The 24,992-nt window shown below is 35.7% G+C and overlaps 1 protein-coding gene across 1 annotated transcript in view; it reads right to left on the bottom strand.

Annotated features, from left to right (window-relative positions):
- Hap40 (Huntingtin-associated protein 40 kDa) overlaps positions 1-24,992 on the bottom strand; it is a 34,631-nt gene that overhangs the window by 8,714 nt on the left and 925 nt on the right. Inside the window, exons 2-5 of the mRNA XM_081731503.1 lie at positions 20,444-20,490; positions 8,291-8,713; positions 5,598-5,697; positions 460-578 (exon numbers count right to left, since the gene is read on the bottom strand). Coding sequence (XP_081587629.1) covers positions 460-578; positions 5,598-5,697; positions 8,291-8,713; positions 20,444-20,490 — 689 coding nt within the window. The remainder of the gene's footprint in view (positions 1-459; positions 579-5,597; positions 5,698-8,290; positions 8,714-20,443; positions 20,491-24,992) is intronic.

Raw genomic sequence — 24,992 nt, 5'->3', positions numbered from 1 at the left:
AAGAATGAAAGCAGCATGTTAGCCGAGATAAGGTATCGGAGTGTAAACGATAGCAAATTGCAGTATCGGCTCACAACGACACAAGAATGCAAAGCGTTAGGAAGCAATGTAACTCTATCATCGGACCCTTCTTCTTTAAAGAGAGCACAGTTTCAGGAGCAACGTCTCTGAAAAAAACTGGGCATTGTTCAAGCAGATCTGCGCGGCTGGTGTCCTTATACCGGAATTTTGTAAATTATCTCTGACATGCGGATATCATATCAAGGATCTCGTATGCGCTATGGTGACAGATCATCCTTGATGAAATTTACGAAGCACAACACGCTATTTATGATTTTCCATCATTGTTGTATAACTTGTTGCGGACTATCCGCCCTCCGTAAGTCGAGATCATTGGTATGACAAAAGCACAAAAAGACAATAAAGTACTTGTTTTTTAGAACAGAGGTCATCACTTACCAGTAGGTATTCCATCTTCTCCCCATGCATATTTTTCTAGCACTTGCGCTAAATCTGCTGGTAATCGCTGAGGCGTTGGTTGTAACACAAGCAACAATAATACACGGGTTACTTCACATCTACGAAAGAAAGTATAAATTTGACCTTTACAATGGTAGTTAAAGTTGTTCACGAAAATAGAGCACGTCACACATTGAATGTTATACAACTAGAGCTCGTGTTAAATTTTTTAACCCTCCAGCGCATGGTTTTGCCATTTACCTACGTTTTATACATCTTGCTATAGCCGCAATAGTATAACTCCAAATGACTATATCATGCATTTCCTATGCTCTGTTGTGGTTCTAATTGTAATTTTTTCCATTAGATCTGATGTACCTGAATTTTGGTAGCGCATAAACACTGACTGGTAATATAAAGAGTAATTTCAAAAATTCATGCACTGTAGGGTTAAGTATTTGATAAAGCCGTGATTTAAATTAAACACTTTTTTTTTCCAGAAATTTAAGTCTACATACTTTATTGACACAATAAAAGCCACGGGCCATAGTGTTTTATTACAAAAATAAATTAAGAACTTCGATAACAAAACAACCTTTCTACTTCAATGAAAATAAATGTATTTTTTATTGCTATAGTCTGTGAGATATCCAACCGCTGTGTTTTGCCCAAGGGGCCACCCATCTGATGGCATAAATGTTACAGCATGGCATAAATGTTTTACCTGCGCACCACGCGATTCCCAAAATAAAGATACCTGTGAGTTATACTTGGTTCATGAGGCGCCGGACATACACTACCCTGAGTTAAGTTCAACTCATAAGGGAATGAATGTGTTACTTTCCCCAATGATTGTTTCTAGTTTTCTATTAGTACAACTAATAACAATCGACCTATTTTTTCCTTTTTCCTTCGAAAAAAAAAGTTATATGTTTCAATACTGCTAAGAAACCAGATTTAATTATGGGAAGACACATATCTAATATAAAGAAATCATAGCACACTGAGATCCTTGTTCGCTACCTATGATAAAAGCAAATGATAAGTTGGGATGTATAACTGAAAATTCTTTAAAAATAAGAGACATAACACAATAATTTACGCTATGAAGTACGGAATTGTAATTTGGGAGATCTCCCTATACCTTGTGGATTCCTGTCAAAGAGGGTCCTCAACCGTTACTGGACTAAATAGACTGGCGATCCAGCTTTATCTAGCACCTGACTGATTCATTTGTATTTACGTCCTTGTCAGCTTCGAGACTAATAGGAGATCTACAGTTCATACGGTGGATCTAATCCATTACAGTACATTCGATGCTCTCGCACAGGGACCTCGTATAGTCTCCACGCTTTCCTCATGGTGCTGCACACATTGTTTGAGGCTTATAGCTTATAATCACCAAACTCAATGTGAGGCTTACTTATATTCGGTCACAAAGCACTCAATGAAGCTTACAGTTTTCTGTATTGTCATGTTTTAGAAGCGTTTTTCCCGCTTGTCGTCTGTTTTTATCTTTGTGCAGGTTATCGACATTTATTCAGTCACTTCTTAAGAAGTCTGATTTTCCAAAACTCTTTACTTATTTACCTTGTCCGTATGCCGTCCATATGGAAGAAAGGAACATCTCAAGAACTACTCGATGGATTACAACCAAATTTGGGTAGGAACTAAAGGGTCAAAAGCTGGGAAACGAGTTCGCTAATAGAGGTGATATTCAAACTGGAAATGGTAGAAATCAACCATTCGCGGTTTTTACACTGATCACTATACAGTAAAAACGGTAATATACAGCGAGAAGCGGTTTACTGCAACCCAAGCATACACTTCATTCTTAACTAAAACTGGAAATAGAAGAAATCCACTACAACTTCCGGTTTTAATATTGATCTACATAGACCAAGAATGATAAGAAACAGGAAGCAGCAGCTTTTTGGAATCGACTAGAGTTCTGAGAATATGCACCACCTTCTATCCTAACCCCTATTAAATACCAGAAATTTCCTCCTTCGTATTCCCTATCCGCTCTGATCTATTAAAACCGGAAGTGGCAGAAAATCAACCACTTCCGGTTTTAACGGTGATCGCTATGAAGTCAAAAGCGGTGATAGGTAGCGAGAAGTGGTTTTATGCGATCAATTAAGCATCCCAGGAGTATGGTCCATCTCAACTCTAATCTCACCACTAAGAAAGGAAGTGGTAGAAAACTACTACCACTTTCGGTTTCACTATTGAGAAAACATCGGGCATACAAATCGAACATCTTTACGTGTTGAACATGTGACACACACTTGTTTAGTTTGCGAAAATTAAATAATAAATTCTAACACTAAGCGAAAAGAAAAGGAAAGGATGTTTTTAACTTTATTACTTTCAGAAAACAAAAGACTATACTCCCGCCATGTTAAGTAGAAAAGAGCTTTCAAAAACTGTGTTATTTATTATTTATTTATTTATTTTTCTTTAAAGAAACTTCAGCTGTCTCGCCAAGTTTCGAACATAAGACAACGTCGAAGGGAACATTGACAGATAGGTTGTGCTGGCGGAAGAGTTGTTAGTTATCATAGTTTGGGTAATGTTTTGTGGTTACGAACAAAGGAGACTAAGCCTTTGAGCTTCTGAAACTGTACATGAGGGAAGTATCCCTACTATATACCAAAGAAACACACACTAGTTACTAGACCAGAGAGAAGGAGTCATCTATGGCTTTTCTCTTATTTCCTCAAAGTCTGAGATATATAAAAGGAACTTTTTATTGTTTTTAGTTTTCTTCAGTCAACTTGCATATGTTGTCTTGTTCGTATGACTCAAGTGTTGTGTGGTTGGAGGTGATAGTTGCAAACCTGTTTTCTTCGTAAACTAAATCAAGCAAGTAGGATCTATCGATTTCACTTGACTCAGCTTTTTCAAATTGATTGATTTTACAATGTGGATTGTTAATTGAATTGTGAAACCGAACTAGGGATGCGGCTATAAGATTTTAATAAAACTAACAAAAAGTGTCTGACTTACATATTAATTTGACTCAAATTAATATGGGAATGACTATGGAAACTAATCATATGCACTGAACGTCATTATTGATTGAAGGAAAGTAATGTCCTAAACAAACAACTAATAAACCTTGCGAATTCATTAAAAACATTGAATGCTACAATTACTCTAATATTCACTAATCACAACAACAAGCTGGATTGATTTCTCACGTACAAAAGAGACTCAGTTATGTCCACCAGATTGTTGGTAGTTTACTGGTAGCACCGTTCTGCATGTAAGAAACCGAAAGCCCAAGGGATCACAATGTTTCAGTGGTGGAGAGCTAACCTTTGGTGCGAGGGGGTTCTGATTCGATCCCACGCCATGAGAGATTGTGATAGACAACACTTTTCCGTAGGTTTTCCCGGACTTCTCTCGTTTCCTCCCAGATTATCATTTCACTAGTTATTTCATGATCGTTCACGTTGATTAATCATCTATCTCTTTTAGCCTACTGAGCAAAATCGTAAACGTAAGGATGTAAAACTAAAATTCATTGCCGTCAGCCAGAGAACAACTTCTCTTTTCTCTTTCTCCCTTAAAAAAAATACCAAATACCATATACATATTACTTGACTGGGTAATTTGTATATTTATTGCACAAGGTTGATCCAGACACATGTATATAACTTTGACACAGCACTTACGTCAAGAAATGCCATATCGTCACCAGATTTGTGGACAGTCATTTGATATCTTAATTTCCATTGTGGAAGACTGCACAGGAAAATGGACATGTGCATTCTCTGCCAATTCTCTCTGCAAGCTTTCTCAAGATCAAGAATAGTACGGACATAACGAGCCTGAGGCGTCGTTTCAGGAGCCCAGAGGCACAAGATTTCATTATTACGACTCTTCACCGGAATGTCAGTAAACTGAATAACGCAAACGCCCATTTCCTGCCTATTGATGGTAAAAGAGAAAGGATATTCGAATGGTGCTGCTTGACTTCTTATCCATGTAAACTGCGATCAGTTGAGGTATCCTGTTTGCACGAAGTGCGACAAATACAGACCAGAATGGTTTTATTTGGAGTACACACATTCAGCTTTACATCTTTGTCAACCATATGGATCACCAACTTCCGAGCACACTCAAATACTGCAACAGCAGTAACTGACATACCATGGCAGGTAATAACTCGTATTTAATGACTGTCGAGACCTGTAAATGTATGTCTTCATCTAATGTGACCACACACTTCCACTTGTCATGTGCTAGGAATGTTTATACATTTCCCGACAGTTAGTTACTCGTTTAGAGCTATTCTGAGGTCGATGTACCTGGGCACTACAGTCTCAGGTTAATGGATGGTTCTGTTGACACTCACTGCCTGAAGACATAGACATTCCGAGATCTTCCTTTACGGGATGGGTTTTCTCGTCAAACAATCCAATGTATGTCGCATAACATTTAATTCATTACTTTCATCAGCTCTATTCGCATGCCTTTTAGGGTAAATGCTTCTCCGTGGGTCTTTTTTGAGTTTAACATGTTACAACCGGAGATCAAGTCATTGTCTCGACAGTATTTTACAATCCTGTCACAGGTGAACTTTACCTGGAAATGGGCCATGATATACCCTTTCGTCAAGAGCTGTTTCGGCGGTATTGCACCACTGCACGTACTTCAATTTGTATCTCGTTAGAGGAAGCAACGGATTAATAAGTAATTGTGTGGTCTTTCAGTAGTTTATGCCTACAGATGGTAATGTCACATCGAACTTCTTTGCATGTATTCGGAACAACATTCTACATTTGCCTCTAAATAATACATCACTATTTCACAGAGGCGTACAACAATATTATACATACTATAATTGCATATACACAATCCAAATGAAATTCTTGTAACTTAACAGGAACTAGGACAAAATTCTTTCTTTAAAAAGATTACCTGATGAATTCCATTTTCAAGTAATATTTTGATAACTGTTTCAACGTTAACTACCCCAATTTTTCTTCAGCTTCATGATTATTTGAGACGCATCAGGTAAGCTTTTTTACAGTAATCATAATATACGTCAATTGTAAATTTCAACTTATAAGTTAGCAAAGTTTACGGTGCAGGAGAGAGAGAGAGAGAAAACGAACTTCACCTACCTATGCAAAATATCACAGTATACACCTGAAGGGGGTTTGCCACCATACTCTGATGCTGCAACCATTTCATTAAACACATTTAGAGCACCATCATAATCACCTGAAATAAAAATGTCTCTGACTTTTTGACTCTAACAAATTCGCTTATTCTAAAGCGTTACTACACTGATTTCACTATGAAATATACCTTCGTTTATCTACGTAAATTAGCGAGCATATAGAGAATATATAAATTCTTCTTCAACTATTTTCACAAACCTTAAACGGAAATAATTCGAGATTAGTCCATTAGTGCATATGATCCGAAAAATCGGATGTTGTGTTAATTACGTTTTAATTCATTATAACCTTACATCCAGAACTTTAGCGAACAAAACATTGTTACCCGATCCTTTAACAGTCATTAGAGGGTGTTATTGTTCTCGAAAAACTTGCACTTTGCTTTTACAGGCCAAATCCTTCAAAGGCGGCCATTGTTACTGAAATATCAGTAATGTTTCAAGTACATGACTTAAAGAAATGTGAATTCGTTGTCAATAACTAAAAGCGTTAACCAAAGTAACCAAGTGATAATGTTGTATGAAGAATAAAATATTTATTATAAAAACATTGGTGAAATATAGACCTACTAGTCAAGTATTTCCCGTGCATTTGATATTTTTATGGCGCTTGCAGCCCACTACAATCGAAAATTTCAGGTAGAATCCGCTACAGTCGTTTAAAGTGCTCTAAACATACCTCAAAATAACAAATTGTACGCAAATATTACCTCTAGGAAACTTCATCTATTAATGGGTTAAGATATAATCAATAAATATAGAGTGCTATAATTACATGGCTTACGAGTAGAAAAAAAGCATCCCTACTTTCAAGCCATGTGATACAAATATTGTACTTGTATATTGTACACATAATTCGTGATACAATTTTTCTGTTTTTACACTTGAAAACACATTATCTGTACGCTACGGAGAACTGGTCTGCAATCAATTTATCCATCCGAAGTTTTTGGCCCAGAAAAGTGTGCTAAGCCCCTATATGTAAAGCGTCCTAAAATGTACAGCTTATATCTATTATTCTGTCAGAATTAATTAAGGGGGGGGGGGGGGAGAGAGAAAGAAATTCTGCTCACTTCACATCTGAAGCATTGGTTGGTTGGTTTAGAGTTTAGCGTCCCTTTTTATAGCAAGGTTAAATGAAAAGTGGACTTTCGCTTAACGTGAAATGCCAACAACATGAGATCCCACTGGGAATTGATCTCGGATCTCCCACGCCAAAGGCGTCTATGCTAACCATGTAGCCACGAGGAAGCTCGCTTTTGAAGCATTATAGTTAAGTGTTTTATTCACGATTATTGATGTACAATAGTTATATCCTTGTACATATGCACCAGGCACTAAACGTAAATTACAGATATGCAGCTATATAACACATGTGGTACAATTAAATAATAAGAGTTTGAATGAGTCATCTTAATTTTCGGTAGCTAAGACTGTTGCTATCTTCTTTCGAGCTCTATGTTAAGAATTAATCTGAAACTTAGGTAATTACAAGACTACGAGTAAAATCAAGCTGTTTTAGATAATTACCTTAATACAATGAAAAGTGTGGAGACATCATTAAGAACTTCCTTGTTTCAGATGTTGACTGTTGCGTCCATCTTTAATATTACGCAAATGCACTGTTTCAACGTCGTTCTAGGTTTCTAAACGTGAAGTGAAAAATCATCACCAATGACTGATGTGATTTACTACTAAAAATATTTGTAATATTGCTAATAAATAATTATCGGACTGAAGTATGTGTTTTTTTTTTTGGAATTTATTACTATTAATATACCAAGAAAAGGAAGAAACCTCGATAAGAATTTTGTCTTTTTGAAAGAATTAACATTTAGGGCGGATTTATGCAGGTTCCCCTATTATATTTATTGTTTCCCCATTTATTCCCTCGAAAACTTTATGACTTTATGAAATCATGTAAAGATTCGAAATGTAGTTCGTCACACAAATACAAATACGTAAGTACAAGGATATTTCTACGTTGCCAGAAGAAATATGGTAAAAACAGTTCTTCATGTGTCTTTACATTTTTCAACTTTTATATTCAGGTAATCAACTGTATAGCTTAATTTTTCTTATAACTTAAAAAGTACTTTAGTTTTGAACTGTCTTCAGCATATAGCTCGGAGTGCTGTAGCTCCAACTGGTGAAAATTAAGTTTAAGGAATGTAGCAGTATGAAAGTTTATTTAACATTTTTCATAGATCTTAAGTATTATCAAACTTATTTTTATGCAATTTCGCTATTAACCCCTTCCATATCAGGGACGCAACTGTTACGTCCTAATTAACTCCCTTCTGAACTACCAGGGACGTAACTTTTACGTCCTTAAAATAAATTGTGTGTGTTTGTGTAAGTATATACAATGCATCCAACAATTATATATACAGGCATGATATTCAATGACAATTATACAATAATTATAGCCTAGATACCAGTCTACACATTGTTTGATATTCAAGAAAAACCTGAAATTACAGCATGCGGCATTAAAATCTGATCTAGGGCTGAAGAGGTTAACAGATATTTCCACTTTCTTCTAAACACAAATAAATGACCTCCCTCTCCCAAGCAATGCACAAAAATGCACAACTCTTAAACTGAAAATCAAAAGAAAATGTTTATACATACCTAATTCTATCCTACAGGAAGCTACTAAACCTAACGTATTTAAATAATTTAAAGGACTTTGACATTGAAGCTCTGCTGCTCTTTGGTATTCACACACTGCTTCAGCAGTCCTTCCGAAAGATTTCAACGCATTTCCAAGTTCCAAACACAAAGCAGCTGCAAGAGCATATTGTTTTTGTTCCTCGTGCAACCGAATGGCATAATTATAGCAGTTTATTGCTGCTTGCAAATGTTCGTCAAAAGTAGGGCACCTTAAACTATAATTCCTATTCTCCGCTTGCAGAAATAAACGAGCACCTCTCACTAATGCTGCTATTTCTCCTGACGGATTACCAAGAGTTTGTTCACAACGGGCCACAGCAAGACAACAGAATCCAGCATACTGCAACTGTTCTTCATCTTGTAGATGTTTAGCCAAAGCACCTGAAACGCAGAAAGTTAAAATGAATACATGATAACTGAAAACAAACAATACAAAATGCGATAACTTTAATTCCCTGGACGGAGCGGAGGTGATTCAATGGTAGGGCGCTCACCTTTGGCGCGTGCGGTCAGTGGTTCAATCCCAGCTCTTGACAAGTGAATTTTGTTGTGGCAAAACATGAAGAATTAACTAAATTTTGGTATATGAACAAAACATCAAAATGGGCAAATTCTGGCTTGTGCAGCCACACTGAAGAAAATATTTTCATGCAAAAAAAAAAAAAAAGGAAAAAAATAAATACCAGACAAATCCTGGATTGGAGTAGCCAATTGAAGAAATTTCTGGTTGATTCGTTGTATTTATATAGACTGATTTAGAACTAAAGTAAATAATATATTAAAAATTAAAATAACATTTTGTATATTTATAGTTACTAATTGATTGAACTTATTCTCAATTAGATTCCAAGATTCTGAGCAAAAGCAGCAACCGATTGTGAGAAACAAGAGCAAACAAAATAATTTCTTGTAACTTTCCAAAATGAGGTGCAGTTACGTTCATTACTGTAGTATTATTCTATTATAACGTAAAACTTGAAATATTATACTCAACTTTTCCATTATTGAATTCTTTTATTGCTTACAGATGGTGAAATACAACAAATCTTCAACATTTTGACTAAAATGGGTAACATCGATTCAGTTTAGCCAGTAAGATCCGAAGAAGGAAAAAATCCATAAATTACTGAACTGTCTAAAAGTTCTAGTCATTAATTAAATATATTAACTTTTGACTATTAAAAGTTATAACATAATTTCAGCTGTATTTTCTTACAATTGAATAAATCGTATAATAAAAGAAATTTCAGTATTTTAGTAATGTGTTATGAATATCCCATCGCCATTATACAGGCATCATGCATATCTCCTATTGTTATTGGTGTACAAGGCATAACAAAACAAAAGAAAGGAATATATATATACAGGGTGGTTCAGTAATGTTGGACAGCCCTGAATAAATCGGAAACCAGAAGAGATATTAGCAAGAGTGTGGTGGATCCAGATACTTGTGGAAGGGGGACGTCTTTTGAGGTACCACACAATGTTACCAGGTCAACAGTGTTGCCAGCTCAGTACAAAGTTGTATTTTTTTAAATGGAACATATAGAAGTTTATGCCATCAAAAGAATTAGTACAGAATGTGAATACCAACAAGCGAAAGCGCATCTGTCAGTGTTGCCAAATAAGGAAGTTATAAAGCTTCAAAGAACAAGAAATTAAAGTGTCCGTAGGGCAAAACTAGCAAAAAGGCAAGAAAAATAATACTACGGAATGAAAAGGAGTAACAGAAAGAGTAAACCAAAGAACGCATAGCATCCAGTGAGTAACAGGGTTGCCAAAGCAAAGGGGGAAAAAATTGAAAATTTTGCAGTTGCTATAGGAGGAAAAGTGCCCATATGACATAATGCTGGAAACACCATAGAAAGTCTATGTAAGAGTCAGGAATCCTAATCGCGTTTGTTCGAAAGCGATATCTCTAACCGTTTTCGAGATACACCAAAGGTGTGCGGGGTTTGCAACACTGCATAATTGATTTGACGATTAGACCCGTGTAGTTCTTACATTTTGTTGGGCGTATCATTTTCATTACTCGTTCCTGTAGTTTGGAGGGCGAGGGAATTATTATGCAGTGTTGCAAACTCCGCACAGCTTTGGTGTATCTCGGAAACGGTTAGAGATATTGCTTTCGAACAAACGCTATTAGGATTCCTGAATCTTACATAGACTTTCTATGGTGTTTCCAGCATTATGTCATATGGGCACTTTTCCTCCTATAGCAACTGCAAAATTTTCAATTTTTCCCCCTTTGCTGTGGCAACCCTGTTACTCACTGGATGCTGTGCGTTCTTTGGTTTACTCTTTCGGTTACTTCTTTTCATTCCGTAGTATTATTTTTCTTGCCTTTTTGCTAGTTTTGCTCTACGGACACTTTAATTTCTTGATCTTTGAAGCTTTATAACTTCCTTATTTGGCAACACTGACAGGTACGGTTTCGCTTGTTGGTATTCACATTCTGTACTAATTCTTTTGATGGCATAAACTTTTATATGTTCCATTTAAAAAAATACAACTTTGTACTGAGCTGGCAACACTGTTGACCTGGTAACATTGTGTGGTACCTCAAAGGACGTCCCCCTTCTACAAGTATCTGGATCCACCAAATTCTTGCTAATATCTCTTCTGGTTTCCGATTTATTCAGGGCTGTCCAACATTACTGAACCACCCTGTATATATATATATATATATGGCACATAAACAGATTATTATCTTTCCCATTCCGGCAACATTATATTTCATTAACCCATTTTCTTTTAATATTCACACTGTCAAATAACCCGTGTCGGTTTACCGAGCGATAATATCCTCACTTATGTATATCATTATTTCACAATTTCTCCATTTCCAAGTTTGGAGAGAAAACTACAATGACAGATACGAGGAACGCTCTTTGTGACTGTAACATTAAATCATTTAATCTAGCCACTAAACCATACATAATAAATGAAACGTGAACTATATACAAATGAACATGCAAATGAATACACACACACACACACACATATATATATATATATATATATATATATATATATATATATATATATATATATATATATATATATATATATATATATATATATATATATATATATATACTGGACAGTGTTTTAGGGTTATTCAATTATTCGTATTAGCACTTGGGATCAGATTACTAAGAAAAATAGATCTTGTGCCATTTTCTTCCTTACAACTAAAGAATTCAGCCAGATACATGATATTTAGTATTTTCCAATTAAGGGTAGCAAGCTGATGCCTCATGTACATCCATGACCGAGATCAATATTACATCATTTACCATTATGAGCCAAACTAGTTAAATAATTTGAAAAAAAAAAAAAAAATGTGCCTGATTGATTTTAAAGCGGTCCGATTTCTAGATTTATTCAAACTATATATATATTTCCAGTTATATTGAATTAGTAACATGAATAAGATAACGTGGCAATAACGACCAATCGATGTCACCATCATTGTTCCAGAAGATTCTACCAGCCTATTACGTGACTTAGACTACATTAGTGGAGACACAATTAAAGAATGTCGGGGATATGTGACGCCGCACAAGTTTTAACCTGACATTGTGATATTAAACATTTTCATCACATATATCGCACCACAAAATATGAATAGTCCCTAGAGATTATGCATCGGTAATTATGATGATAGTGTGGTATTGATTTTAAAAGTCTCGAGTTCCTGGTTGTCTAACAAGATTTAGAAAAATTTGTATTGCCTGAGTCTTGCAGATTTAAACGTCATCAACAGTCTCCTGACACCACCAAACCTTCATTCCTCCCTAGGGATGAGTTCCGGTCGAGTCCTGATACTGCTCACGACAAAACAGGTTCACCAATAAAGTTCCATGACTGGCAAGGCGAACATTCAAAAGTGACGACTAATAGCCACATTAGGTTAAGTAAATTTGGAGTGGAGCTTCCTTTTTTTTTATCTAAACGTAATCAAGGTTAGTCCAAGAATGACAATTTTTCACAGGTTCGCCGAAATCTTGCAATTTTGCATAATAAATTTCTAAATCTTAAAGCTCCACGTCGTCACTGTCGTTTTTCTTAAAAATGGCAGAATTCTTCTTCTCTATGTTATACCTGACCTACTTACTTGCACATCAAGCGTAACATACACATAATAATCATTATTATTATACCCGTCATTGCAAGCTTGGAATTACACACATGCATTGTTATTACTAAATAAATGCATTATTATTATTAAATATCTATAAAACCCTACAAATCTAACGTTATAAATAACATTATAATGTATTTCTGATTCTCAACTAATCACGTCATGTCAATCAATTCCAAAATCATAATAAAAAAACATAGAACAGCGTAATACTTGCAATATTAAAACAATGACGCAACGAAAAAGAAGACGACGACTAGCAGCAGACTAAAGTTACTCATAATCTTCTCACACTATAGAATTAAAAGTAAGTATTATTTATCACGCCACAAATCAAATGTTGACCCGAAACAATGACGATTTAAATTGTATATGTGTATGTTTCATGTGGCTTAATAATCCGATTTAATACGCATTAGCCGTGCCAGATTATGAACGTAACACACAACGCACGCGGTTAATAGTGTGTTGCATGTACAGTTCAAGTATACAATTACCCATAAATACGTACTAATTATTTAATATCATTGTTCTCCACTGATATGGTCTGCAGATATTGAATGGACAGGCCAATTAAATACCATGTATGTTATAACTTGACAATTCGATTTTAGAACATATCACGTCTCACGGCGCAGATATAGATTATGTACACCACCAAGGCATCATCTCAATAGTACCAAACATTTAATAAAAGGGAATATCAATAACAAATTCGTAAGAAGCACGAATCATAACAAATTAAACATGAACACAAATTCGAACTTACAAATTAAACAATGCAATGTATCGTGACCGATAATCGGTTCGTTACAAACACATGTGGGTTTTCTCGGGGTTCTTCAGTTTCCCCTCAGTTTCTTCATTCCAACATTTCGTTCATTATCCTCACGTCCTCTTTAGCTTCCACGAGCATAATCGTAGGACGTTAAGCTTTAAGAAAAATCCCAGTACGGCGTAGTGTCACTCATGTTTTATTTTGTTAAATTCATATAGATATTCGTGCCTGTAAAGGTCTTTACTAACTTGCACGTGAAGTTCGAACCCATTTGTTAGTTGGTTATGGCGAAATCAATTGAAATACGTTTATGAACTTAGGCGTAACGACCATAAAAACAAGGCTTTTATACTTTTTTTTTTTTAATGGGGTAAAATGAAGGAATGAAACTAAGACAAAGAGTTGAGTATTCTTCCGAAGGTAAGAGCTAAAGTTTTCATGGATATTAGAGAAGTGGTTAGCTACAATCCATTATAATAGTTTCCATGCTTAATGTGATCATGAGTGAAAACCTTTATGTGAACTTTAAAACGGGCTCAATGTTTTCAGTCTTACTAGGGAAGGTCGCGAGGTGTTACTCTCACTTACTTCATATCGATACTATGCTCAATCGACTTGTTTTTACATATGAAACAATTACGCAAACGGAGAAATCCTCGATCGGAAGTATGTTCGAATTACGAGCGCTCAAAGTTCAAAATTGAAAAGAATTTGCGAATAGTTAGAAGTTAACATTTTTTGAGAGATAGACGCTTCATTTTTGGTATTGGGGTGGAGGGGTTCTTGGGTACTCAACACAATAATGAGGTAAAAATATTCACAGTTTGCAAGATAAGGACACTTATTGGGGAGTGAAGGATAATGGCGTCTTACAACTTGCAAATTGCTCCTGTTTGGCACACAGTATCGATAAGCCAATAAAATGTATTTGCTACCCCTATTCGACTGTATTGTCATTCAAATATCACTTTCCTGTGTGGCCATCTTGAAACTGAACGATGGCATTTGTCTCCGAAACGCTTTGCCAGGCGTGACGGAAAGAAAGTCACAGTATTTATACTTAATCTTTTGACAATCTATATTGTGATGCTCTTTCTCTTCTGTAGGTACGAATTAGACCAATATTTTCTTAAAAGGCTCTGTCGCCAATGCTGTTTTGTCCAGATCAGCTGCCCAACAAAATTTTGCACTGGGGCGCACAACATAGTATCATATGTGGAAAACAAACCATCAGTTTATTGTTAAAATGAAGTTAATCCAAATAAATTATCCACTACAGGCTGGCACTACACTGAATACGAATATCAGTTTACGCCACCGACATTTCATTTGCAGTCAATCGTGCGTAATTGGCACTTCAAACTAATCGCGCTGCGCCAGAGCGGTTGGCTGCGGAACTATCCTGAGCGGTACTCCAAACCCTATCGGACTATGCTTATGCATTGTGGAAGACGGTGTTCCAATACACCATCATTGACCATGTTTTTTTTTTTTTAGTTTACAGCGAATTGAAATGCCAATTATGGGAAAATATTGGTCAAACTCCGGAGAATATTTGAAGATATTCAGCGACAAAATAGGTCGAAAAATTAAAAAAGAAAATGATTAGGGAGAATGTGCGCTCAAAGCTGTGAAAAAGGTGCCTTTTATTCTAGAGAAAACCGATGTTGGCATACATTGTTACTAGCCGATTATTTGCGTTTTGGCCACATTTATCGCCGATTATCGTAAAATATTCCCTGAAGTTTTGTCACTATTTTCCAACAATCGCCATTAGAATCAGTTGACAATTTATTTAAAAAATTGCTAGCGAGGAGATATTGAAACACCGTCTTGAAGGTGGCCACACAGGAAAGTGTCATTTGAATGACAATATAGTCGAATAGGAGTGGCAAATACATTTTATCAGCCTATCGACTCGGTGCGCCAAACAGAAGGCAATTTGCAAGTTTTAAAACATCATTACTCTTCACCTCCTCCATAATAAGTGTAATAATCTTGTAAAATGAGCACATTTTGATCTTATCATAGTACTGAGCAGCCAAGAAAACCCTCCGATACCAAAAATGAAGCGTGTATCACAAAAAATAGTTACTTCAAACCTTTTACAAAAAGTGCTCAATTTTGAACTTTGAACGCTCATAATCCGAACATGTTTCTGATCACGGATTTCTCCGTTTGCGGAATTGTTTCGTATGTAAAAACGAATCGACTGAGCATAGTATCAATATGAAGTCAGAGTAGCACCTCGCGATCTTAGTTAGTTAGTTCCGTTGTTCATTTAGTAATTTTTTAAGTGTATTTTATAAAAGAATTATTTTTAAGTCTTTTCTTTAAAACTGTTACTATTTACTGTACCCTTCAATCAATTCTTTACTCCAAACTTCCTTAACTTGAAAATACAAAATAAGCTTTTTTTTTTTTTTTTTTTTTTTTAAGGGCGGACGTAGTGCATGTAGTAGGAACTGGCAACTGTGTTCTGTTACTGAAGGCGGCACTTATTTCGCGTGTTAGTCTTCGAAGAGGCTGTTATTCAAGAAGGCAGACAATAATAGTGTGAACGTGTACACGGAACAGCGTGTGTTAATCAAGCCTTTAGTTTAGAACTTAAAACCAGATGAAATTTACAAAAGGCTTTACAATGCGGTGATGAGACACTCAGCCACAGTTAAGACATATGAATGGTGTAAGTGTTTCAAAGATGACCGTACGTCTATCACTAACGATCCCAGTCATTCCTGGGAATACTGAGTACGTTGAACAGCTTATCACTGAGGATGGGAGGAATTGTAGCACCCAGTATATTCATAGGATTTATTACCATGTGATTTTGAACTGATCCACAACATGAAGAAACCACTGCGTGGTAGATGATATGCGACCTGCCTGGATGTTGAAAATACTGTGTCGCAACAGATCAAGCGCTTCTGGCATGGTGCAGAGAAGGTGCTACCGATGGTATTCGACTTCCTCCACATTGATGGCAGTGTACTGTCGACAACGCAGGAGATTATATTGAAGGTTTATCATAATCAGACACGATTTTGTAACATCGATGGCAGTGTACTGTGGACAGTGCAGGGAATTATTTTGCGAGTTTTTCATAATGATACGGTTTTTGTAACATGTGCATTAATACATGTGTACGTCATAGGGTTGCTTGGATTATCTTTCATGATTCCTACCATTATGCATACTCTTTCAATTGTATAGAACACAATTTTTAATACAGCTTTCGATTGTCGAAATATTACTGGGTTGCCATGACTTACTCCCCAACCCTCATATACCAAATATAAATATATGGGTTGCGAATTCCTTGCTACAATTGAGGAGATTATTATTTTTATCATTTCTCTCTTAGCCCTTCTCGGTGATCTAGCGACTAGCGTATGTGTCTTTGGTCCTGGGTTTGATTCCCGGTGAGAAAGCACAAAAATTGATTTCACAGTCACTAACTTTCAATAATCATCCGCCTGAACGTCATAGGCGTGGAACATTAAACTAAACATTTCATTTTCAGTCCTGCCTTGTCTGGGTATTTTACCTGCAGGCAGGTTTTGGCCCAATTATCCTAATCTGGAAAGTGGTCAGTTTCTCGTGAAGCAATACAAGGAAAACTGACAATTAACGGAGGAACAAAATGAAGTTAGGATTAGGTCTATACCATACAAGAACTTCTTAACAATAACTTTCTTATACAGATAATCACTTGCACACATCAATTAATATTTCCTGATAGAAAGGTATTTTGGTTTTTTATACTAGGGTCATTCCATATCAATTCAACACAGTGATTTAACCTCACCATCTCAGACTTTAATGAAATTTGGTACATAGATGCCCTCTAGATAGACTAGGAAAATTACCAAATTTCAACTTTATATATCGACCGGTATTGAAGATAGAGCTATGTAAAATTTGGAAAAAACGCTCAAAAAAGCATGTTCAATGTATTTTGAAATTGGAATTGCAGCTCTTCTAATTGAGCTAGCGAGCTGGTTGAGATGTCATTTTACAGCATTTTTCATGCCCTTTCCTGTGATATACAACATCATATAGGCTAATCCAAATCTTTATTTTCAAAATCAAAATCAAAATTTTACTTTAAAATTTTTCAAAAAAGTACATATTTTAAAATTTTGAAATTAATTCCATGAATACATAGTATTGTTGTAAAGCACCTGGCAAAATATGAATTTGGGATGATAATAGGTTCATTGTTTTTAAAAAAATCAAAACTAATACTTATTTTTCAAGAATACTCTGTACGTAGGGTAATAACAGAAGGATACTAAGTTTTACACATTTGTGAAAATAAAAATGAACAGTAATCTGAAGAAAGAGTACAGATGATTTCATAGTAAAACTTCAATAAGTAATAGGACATGTTTATCACTTGAAATTTGAAAATGAAAATGAAATCTGTAAGTTTTACGTCCCACGGTTATGCCGGTTAGACTAAAGGAGACAGTGATAATGAGAGATGAGTGAAATGGTGGAATGAAGAAGGTGGGAGGAAACGGGAGTACCCCGAGAAAACATACGAGCACGGTGTTTGTCCACCACAAAGTTCACTTGGCGGGGGCTGGGATCGAACCCAGGACCCCAAGCACCAGAGGTGAACGCTCTACCACTGAGCCACCGTGCCCCCTTACTTGAAATTTTGAAAATAAAAAAAGCCACATTTGTTCGGCATACATCACTTTCAAGGACATAACTTCTTCCATCGAGAGTTACAGGATTCACATTTGTCAGAACGCCCACTACAGACATCCACAGAACATCAGCGTTTCTTGGATATGAGAACGATGGAAATGGCCAGGTGGATGAAGAAAAGTTATTTTTACTTCATCAAGTTCTCCATTTTTCTGTAAACCACCAATTTCCTTCATAGACAGCGGTGGAATAGCCTGATATGTCTTCTAATTGAAGTTTATTTGGGTATTGTGACACTTCCATTTTCCAACCCTGCAAACCATCTGAAAAGTGTTTCACCAATAATGTTGATGTAGTTTTGGGAATTAATGCATCATATTGTTGGGTTCCTTTGATAGTCAATGCTTGATCGAAGCGACTTTCCAGGAACATTTCAGCTTCAGTATATTTCTCTTGAGTTGAGTAGGCAAAATTTACTTTGGTAATGTTTTCTACTGCCCACTCGAAAAGTTGTCTTGGGGTTTGAATTTGTCATAGGGTCCTTGCAAACTAGCACAAACTGTCAGTCTCTTTAGTGAACCACCTACTCCATCGCAAGGCCCTTTTCTATGTGCTATAGCCGAGAAGTACCACCTTCGTTTCACTTTACAAGCTGCCTCATGAAAGCAGAGATGCAAAAAGTTTTTCTTATTTTTGTATTGCGCGGTAGACCAGTAGGAAAAATAAAAAACCTTGTTTGGAAGTTTTTGAAATTGGGATGTCAGAAATAATATGAGTTTTTTTTGAAAGGTGTAAACAGCAACTGTATTGTACTCCAGGTAATCGGAAACAACTACATGTTTAGCATCTTCAACTTTGTTTTTCTGTTTGAAATATAAAAGGATGGATTGTGACCTGTTAGCTTGTCCAGTGGTAGCTCTATGCTTTATCTTGTAGCGCTGTGGTGTAATTTCCAGAAAAATCACAGATGACAGCAAATTCTGATCCCTTGAGATTTTCTTTTGTGTAGCTAAGGAAGGTTCCCTTTTGCTTGGCAATGAACTCATGCCTACCCGCTAAAGTTGCTTCAATTCGTTTGGTTTATTTACGCTTAACATCCTTATGTAACAGCGAGGTTATGAAGGATTGGACATATTACTTGAAGCGGTATCTGAACCAGTACTCGGTTTCCACCTGGGAGAAATTTTGTGGGTTGATCGGGCTCCTTAATTACAAAGCAAAAATTAGATTCAACTAACACAGATGATTCGACATATTTGAAAACGACACTATGAAATTCACGTGGCATTTGTGATTACGATTTGTGGCATTTTTGCATTGTTTTTTTTTTAACACAAATTGTTTTTTCTATAAAAAGAACACCTGGTTTAAACCAGCCAACCCTGCTGTTGTACCACTGCTATATGTATACTTTTCAAAAACCACGTTTATTTACAGTAACACTTTTAATTGCAACCTTGTATTAATATTATTTTAAAGTTCAAAAGTATCTACTTTATCTTGCTTTAAGTTAGTTTTTAAAGTATGAGGTAATAAGTATAGCCAGCAGATTACAAGTCGGTATGATATGTTTTAGACCCATTACTGTGCTCTTCATATTAGTGTTCAGATTTATTCCCCCAAGTTAAAAAAAAATAAATGCGTGTATTTTTTATCTAAGTACAGGGTATTAATGAAAACTAGTGTTAGTTTCAAATTTTTTTAACAATGAACCCATTATCATACCAAATTCATATTTTGCCAGGTGCTTTACAATAATACTATCTATTCATGGAATTAATTTCAAAATTTTAAAATAAGTATTTTTTTAAAAAATTTTGAAGTAAAATTTTGATTTTGATTTTGAAAATAAAAATTTGGATTACCCTATATGATGTTGTATATCACAAGAAAGGGCATGAAAAATGCTGTAAAATGACACCTTAACCGGCTCGCTAGCTCAATCAGGAGAGCTGCAAATCCAATTTCAAAATACATTGACCATGCTATTTTCGGCACTTTTTCCAAACTTTACATAGCCCTATCTTCAATACCGGTCGATATATAAAGTTGAAATTTGGTATTTTTCTTAGTCTATATGAATAGTAACCCGGTGCAAAATTTCATGACAATCTGAGATGGTAAGGTAAATTTTGTTCTAAAATTGTGTTGATTTGACCTGGAATGGCTCACTATCAAAAAACCAGTGTTTGACTATTTCATACATGGTGAAAGAAAATGAGCAAATGAAAATTCATACAAGATGTAATGAAAATCTGCAAAAGGTGTTGGATCCTTTACCAAATGGAACCAACAAAAATATAAAAAAGCATTTAAAAGAATAATGAAATGATAATAAAGTGAAAGTGGCAGAACTCAAGGCACATAATGTTCATTTATTATCCATGCTATACGACTCGACCTAAAATCGAACTCGCGACACTATGGTAAAGAAATAGCTTGTATATTTTTCACAGAAACTGATAAATAAAAACAAAACATTTAAAATGTTTAAAAACATATGGAATTATAATAATAGTAAACTTACCAAAATGTTCACTAGCTTCTGTTACATTTGGCTTCCTCAGAAATCTCCTGCAAAATAAAAATAAGGTACACAATATAATATGGAAAGCAACACCAAATGTGAGAACACGACATTTTAAGATAATAATAAAAATTAAATAAATAGGTAAAATTAGTGAACTAGTGGCAGTCTTTGGCTAAATTCATACTGAAAAATATAATAAAAGAACAGAGATCAATAGAAGAATTTTCGATAAACCTTTTAACATTTCAATGAAAAACAAGAGAACGTAACGAATGATTATTTCTGGGTCAAGGTTATGAAATAACTATGCAGATGTGCCATTTATTAACTCCTTACTCTATAACCTTGGCTTTACTTCGAATCTCTATTTTCTTCCATTAATTGGATATTTCGATATACGCGGAAATCTTTGGCGTCGGATTTTGCCGCGTCACCGGACTCTTTCTTTTACATATCGGACTATTTTCTTGTACATCTTCTAATGTAGTTCTGAGCTTACTTTAAAAATACAGTTTTACGCAAAGTGTTCTGTAAACTTTGTTGCGTTGAGTTGATTTTGAGTTTAACGTCCTTTTCAGCAACGAGATTATATGAGACGGGACCTACTGGACAGGAAAAAGAGTTCAACGCAGCATAAACCAATATCGAAGATTTCCACATGGGTCGAAATATCCAATTAATGCAAGAAAACAGGAGTGCAAGGTGAAGTCATGTTTCTTATGTATATGTACCCAACCTTAGCCTCAATACTAGAATCCTTACCCAGAGCTTGAAAAAACAGAAGCATTGAAAAAATGAAATGAAATCTTTGTTTTACGTCCCACGGTTATGCCGGTTAGGCTAAAGGAGACGGTGATGAGAAATGAAAAAAATTGTGGAATGAAGAAAGTGGGAGGAAACGGGAGAACCCCGTGAAAATCCACGAGCACGGTGTTTTGTCCACCACAAAGTCCACACGGCGCGAACTGGGATCGAACCAGGGACCCCAAGCACCGGAGGTGAACGCTCTACACTGAGCCACCGCGTTCCCCAACAGAAGCATTGAGATAAAATTAACGTGTGAGTAGGGTCACGAATACAGTGAACTCATGACGATATTTGAATATGCTCGAAAATCCTCTTGTACCCCAGCTACTCTCAACTGATCCTCCTGCAGCCATTTAATGCTTTATGCAAGATGGAACTACTCACCACGCCGCTAATGTGGCATTGGATTTTTGGAACACACTTTTTGGTGACCGTGTTATTTCCACTCGATATCCAGTCCAACACAACACAAGTTTGTTTCGGTCGCCTTAAAGCTCAAGTTTAAATCCGTGTGATTTTTCTTTACGTATGTGTTATTTAAAGGAACATTTTTCCTTGTTCAAGCCACCACACATACGTAAGTTGAATAGCATAGCTCAATTGAGTGATGACATTCACGGTCACATATACCGCAGAATGATACGAAACATGTATCCATCTTGAAGTGATAAAACGGGCCCATTTGAACATGTCATGCAGTGAAAAAACATACAACGCACACACTAATCTGTAGATAATGGTATGTAATATTTTGAAATTCATCACGACACTAGTAGAAAAGCCCATTATAAACTCTGAAGTAAAAATCTTCTTTTCCGACATTTCGACATAGAATATAATTAAAGAATAAATCAGGAAAGCCCTGCTTACTCTATCAATGAATGCTTTTCAACCTATCCTCAAGTGAAGGTCAAAATTGTTAGCGGAATCTATATTAAACAGCTTACATTCCTCTTCTTGTAGTCCAACTTAACGCTTGATTATTAACTTAGGACCTGTATAACATTCTCGGAAACAAGAAATAATTTTGTATGTAGATTACATTAAACACTACACAAGGATGACAAAATTACTACCATGTCGCTGGACAAGACGACACCACACATCTATTAAATAGCTAAATTGGCTTTAAGGGTAAGTACTAACTGAAAGATGGATTGTATATCTACCAACAGTAATTAAGAAATTCCCATACTTTCAAACATCCAAAGAACACATTAGCTGACGATTTCCAGGCACTTCTCATCTCTTGCTGTTGGCGTACATTACAACCGTGTGATTCTTACGCTGAATGTTGAGTTCTTTGCAGTTTTAGATCGTTTACTGAATGTGAGTTCAAGATCGTCAGTTGAATGTTTGTTATTTGTAACCTTATGTAAAAGTACATATCAGATTTTTCATTACCCACAAAATAGTAAGAGACGAATTACTCCTATTCACACATAAAGTCTATTATGTAACAACAAATTTTCTTTAGATGCACTGAGGAAGAGTTGTGTTTTTCGAATTTTAAAGTAAAAATGAAATCTTTCAGTTAAATGTCCCACGAGTATGACCTTTAGGCTAAGGGAGACGGATGATTAAAGTAAGTGAATGATGATGGAAGAATTGGTGGACTCAGAATGTGGGAGGAAAAGGGAAAACCCACAGACATAATGTTGTCTACCACAAACTTACTTGGCCTGGTATCGAACCAGGATCTCTACGCAGCAGAAGTAAGCGCTCTACCGCTGAGCCACCGTATCCTCATCGATTTTTAACGTGTGAGAATTTTTACTTACTCTTATAAGAAAGATAATTTTGAATTATTACTTTCAGAGAACTTCCATAAGCTAATAAGTTAAAGTGCATTGTATGAGTCTTATATAAGGTAATGTAGTTCTAACCCATACTTCTGATATCACTTTAAATGATTTTCCACTTCCTTATTTATTGTTTTTATTGTTCTTAAGATGCTTGTAAAAATGCGTAATATAATAATGGTCAAAACTGTTATAATATTTCTTTTGTCGTACTTCTCCTTCCTGCTTGATAAAACGTCATCCGAAGTTATTTACACAGAAAACTCGTACAAGACATGGAAAACCAGAAGTAGTTAAAATATTATTAGAAAATTCGTAACAAAATAGTATGTTCTAAGTAGTTTTCGCTAATACAGTACTTCATCAAACAAGAAGTAAAAAGAAAACAAATAGTATTTAAAAAAAAAAAAAAGGAGCAGTAACTCTTCAAGTACGGCTTTTTGGCTTCGTCGGGTGACGTGGGACAATTATGGCAGTTAAACGCAACCTAAACTTTAACAGCTTATATCCCAAAATAATATCTTTTGTTTTAATTTTGACAAATACCAGAATAATTATGTATTACTTCTACACTATTTAGATGAATTAAGAAGATAAATCTGAAACCTTTTTACGATAAATTTTTGAACTCCCAACTGCCCGAATTGCTCCAACCCTGGGGGGAATTATGGCAAAGCTCGTCGCTTCTATTGCGTTTATATTGTACTGAGCTTTGGATAATCATGTCATAGACCTGTTTTAGCAATTTAAAATTGATTTTAAATGTTTTTTATTTATAAGAAAATTGTGAATAAAAACGCCAGACAGTAAAAACGAGTGTCATAATTATTATTACCGGTATTAGCTTTAATTCTACAGATATAAATAAGAACCGGTTAAGTGCCGTGTCGCCGGACCAATTTTAGGAAATTTACCGGGTCAATTGGAAAATTTATTTAAGTTTGAGAGGATGAATGAGTACAAGGCAGGTAAGGGGAATAGTAAAAGTTAAGAAAGTGGTTGTTGATTGTTTTTGATGTTGTTAGCGGCACTGTATGTGGAGGCGGATGGACTATTTCACGGAGAGGTACACTTGTTTTACTGTATGGATTTATAAATTGTAAAATGTATAGAAAAAAATTGGCAAGTCTTTAATTTGCCCATTTCATGTCGAGAACAGAACCGAACCAACCCCTGCCGGGTTTCTAACTGTTCCTACTACTACTATTACTACTCTTACTCCTGCTCCTCCTACTACTAATGCTTATACGATGGATCCGTATTAAGTAATACTGCACGCCTAATGTAACGTAATCTAAGACACTTGTGACGTATCGCCGGACCACTTTGAAAACTGAAAAAAGCACGAAAGTGCATTCGGTTATATTTTGTTGAATTACATTAAGTTACGTTAGATTACGTTACATTAGGCGTGTTGTATTACTTTAATACGGATCCATAGTATAAGTACTAGTAGTAGTAGAAGCAGGAGTACGAGTAGTAACAGTAGTAGTAGGAACGGGTTAGAAGCCCGGCAGTGGTTGGTTGGGTTCTGTTCTCGACATGAAATGGGCAAATTAAAGACTTGCCAATTTTTTTTGGCTTAAGTTTAGAGTTGCCCCTCCAGTCTGAAGTTGCCCTTGGACTTTGTAACATACAAAAAACAGTGCTTAAAGTATTAAAAATTGTTACATTTCACTTAACTTCAGTACTCCGTGTGTTTCACAAAAATTTAAAAGGTTTTCTTCATTATTTTTGCGCATCCGTTACACCTGTTCGCCATATTCGCCATATTTTAGAACTACCATGCTGCTGAAACCTTCCGCATCCGGCAAATAGTACTAACTTCCACATATCTTTTCTCGTATTAAACATAACTCTCCTGCCGAACTTACATTCCTAAACATCAAATAAAAACTTCAAATTATCACTTCTTACCTCATTTCTCCTGTAAATTT

The sequence above is a fragment of the Thermobia domestica genome, chromosome 11, assembly GCF_964235325.1.
Source record: "Thermobia domestica chromosome 11, izTheDome1.hap1.1, whole genome shotgun sequence".
Taxonomy (NCBI): Eukaryota; Metazoa; Arthropoda; class Insecta; order Zygentoma; family Lepismatidae; genus Thermobia; species Thermobia domestica.
Note: the sequence above shows the minus strand (reverse complement) of the source record. Positions and strands in the feature narration are given on the sequence as shown.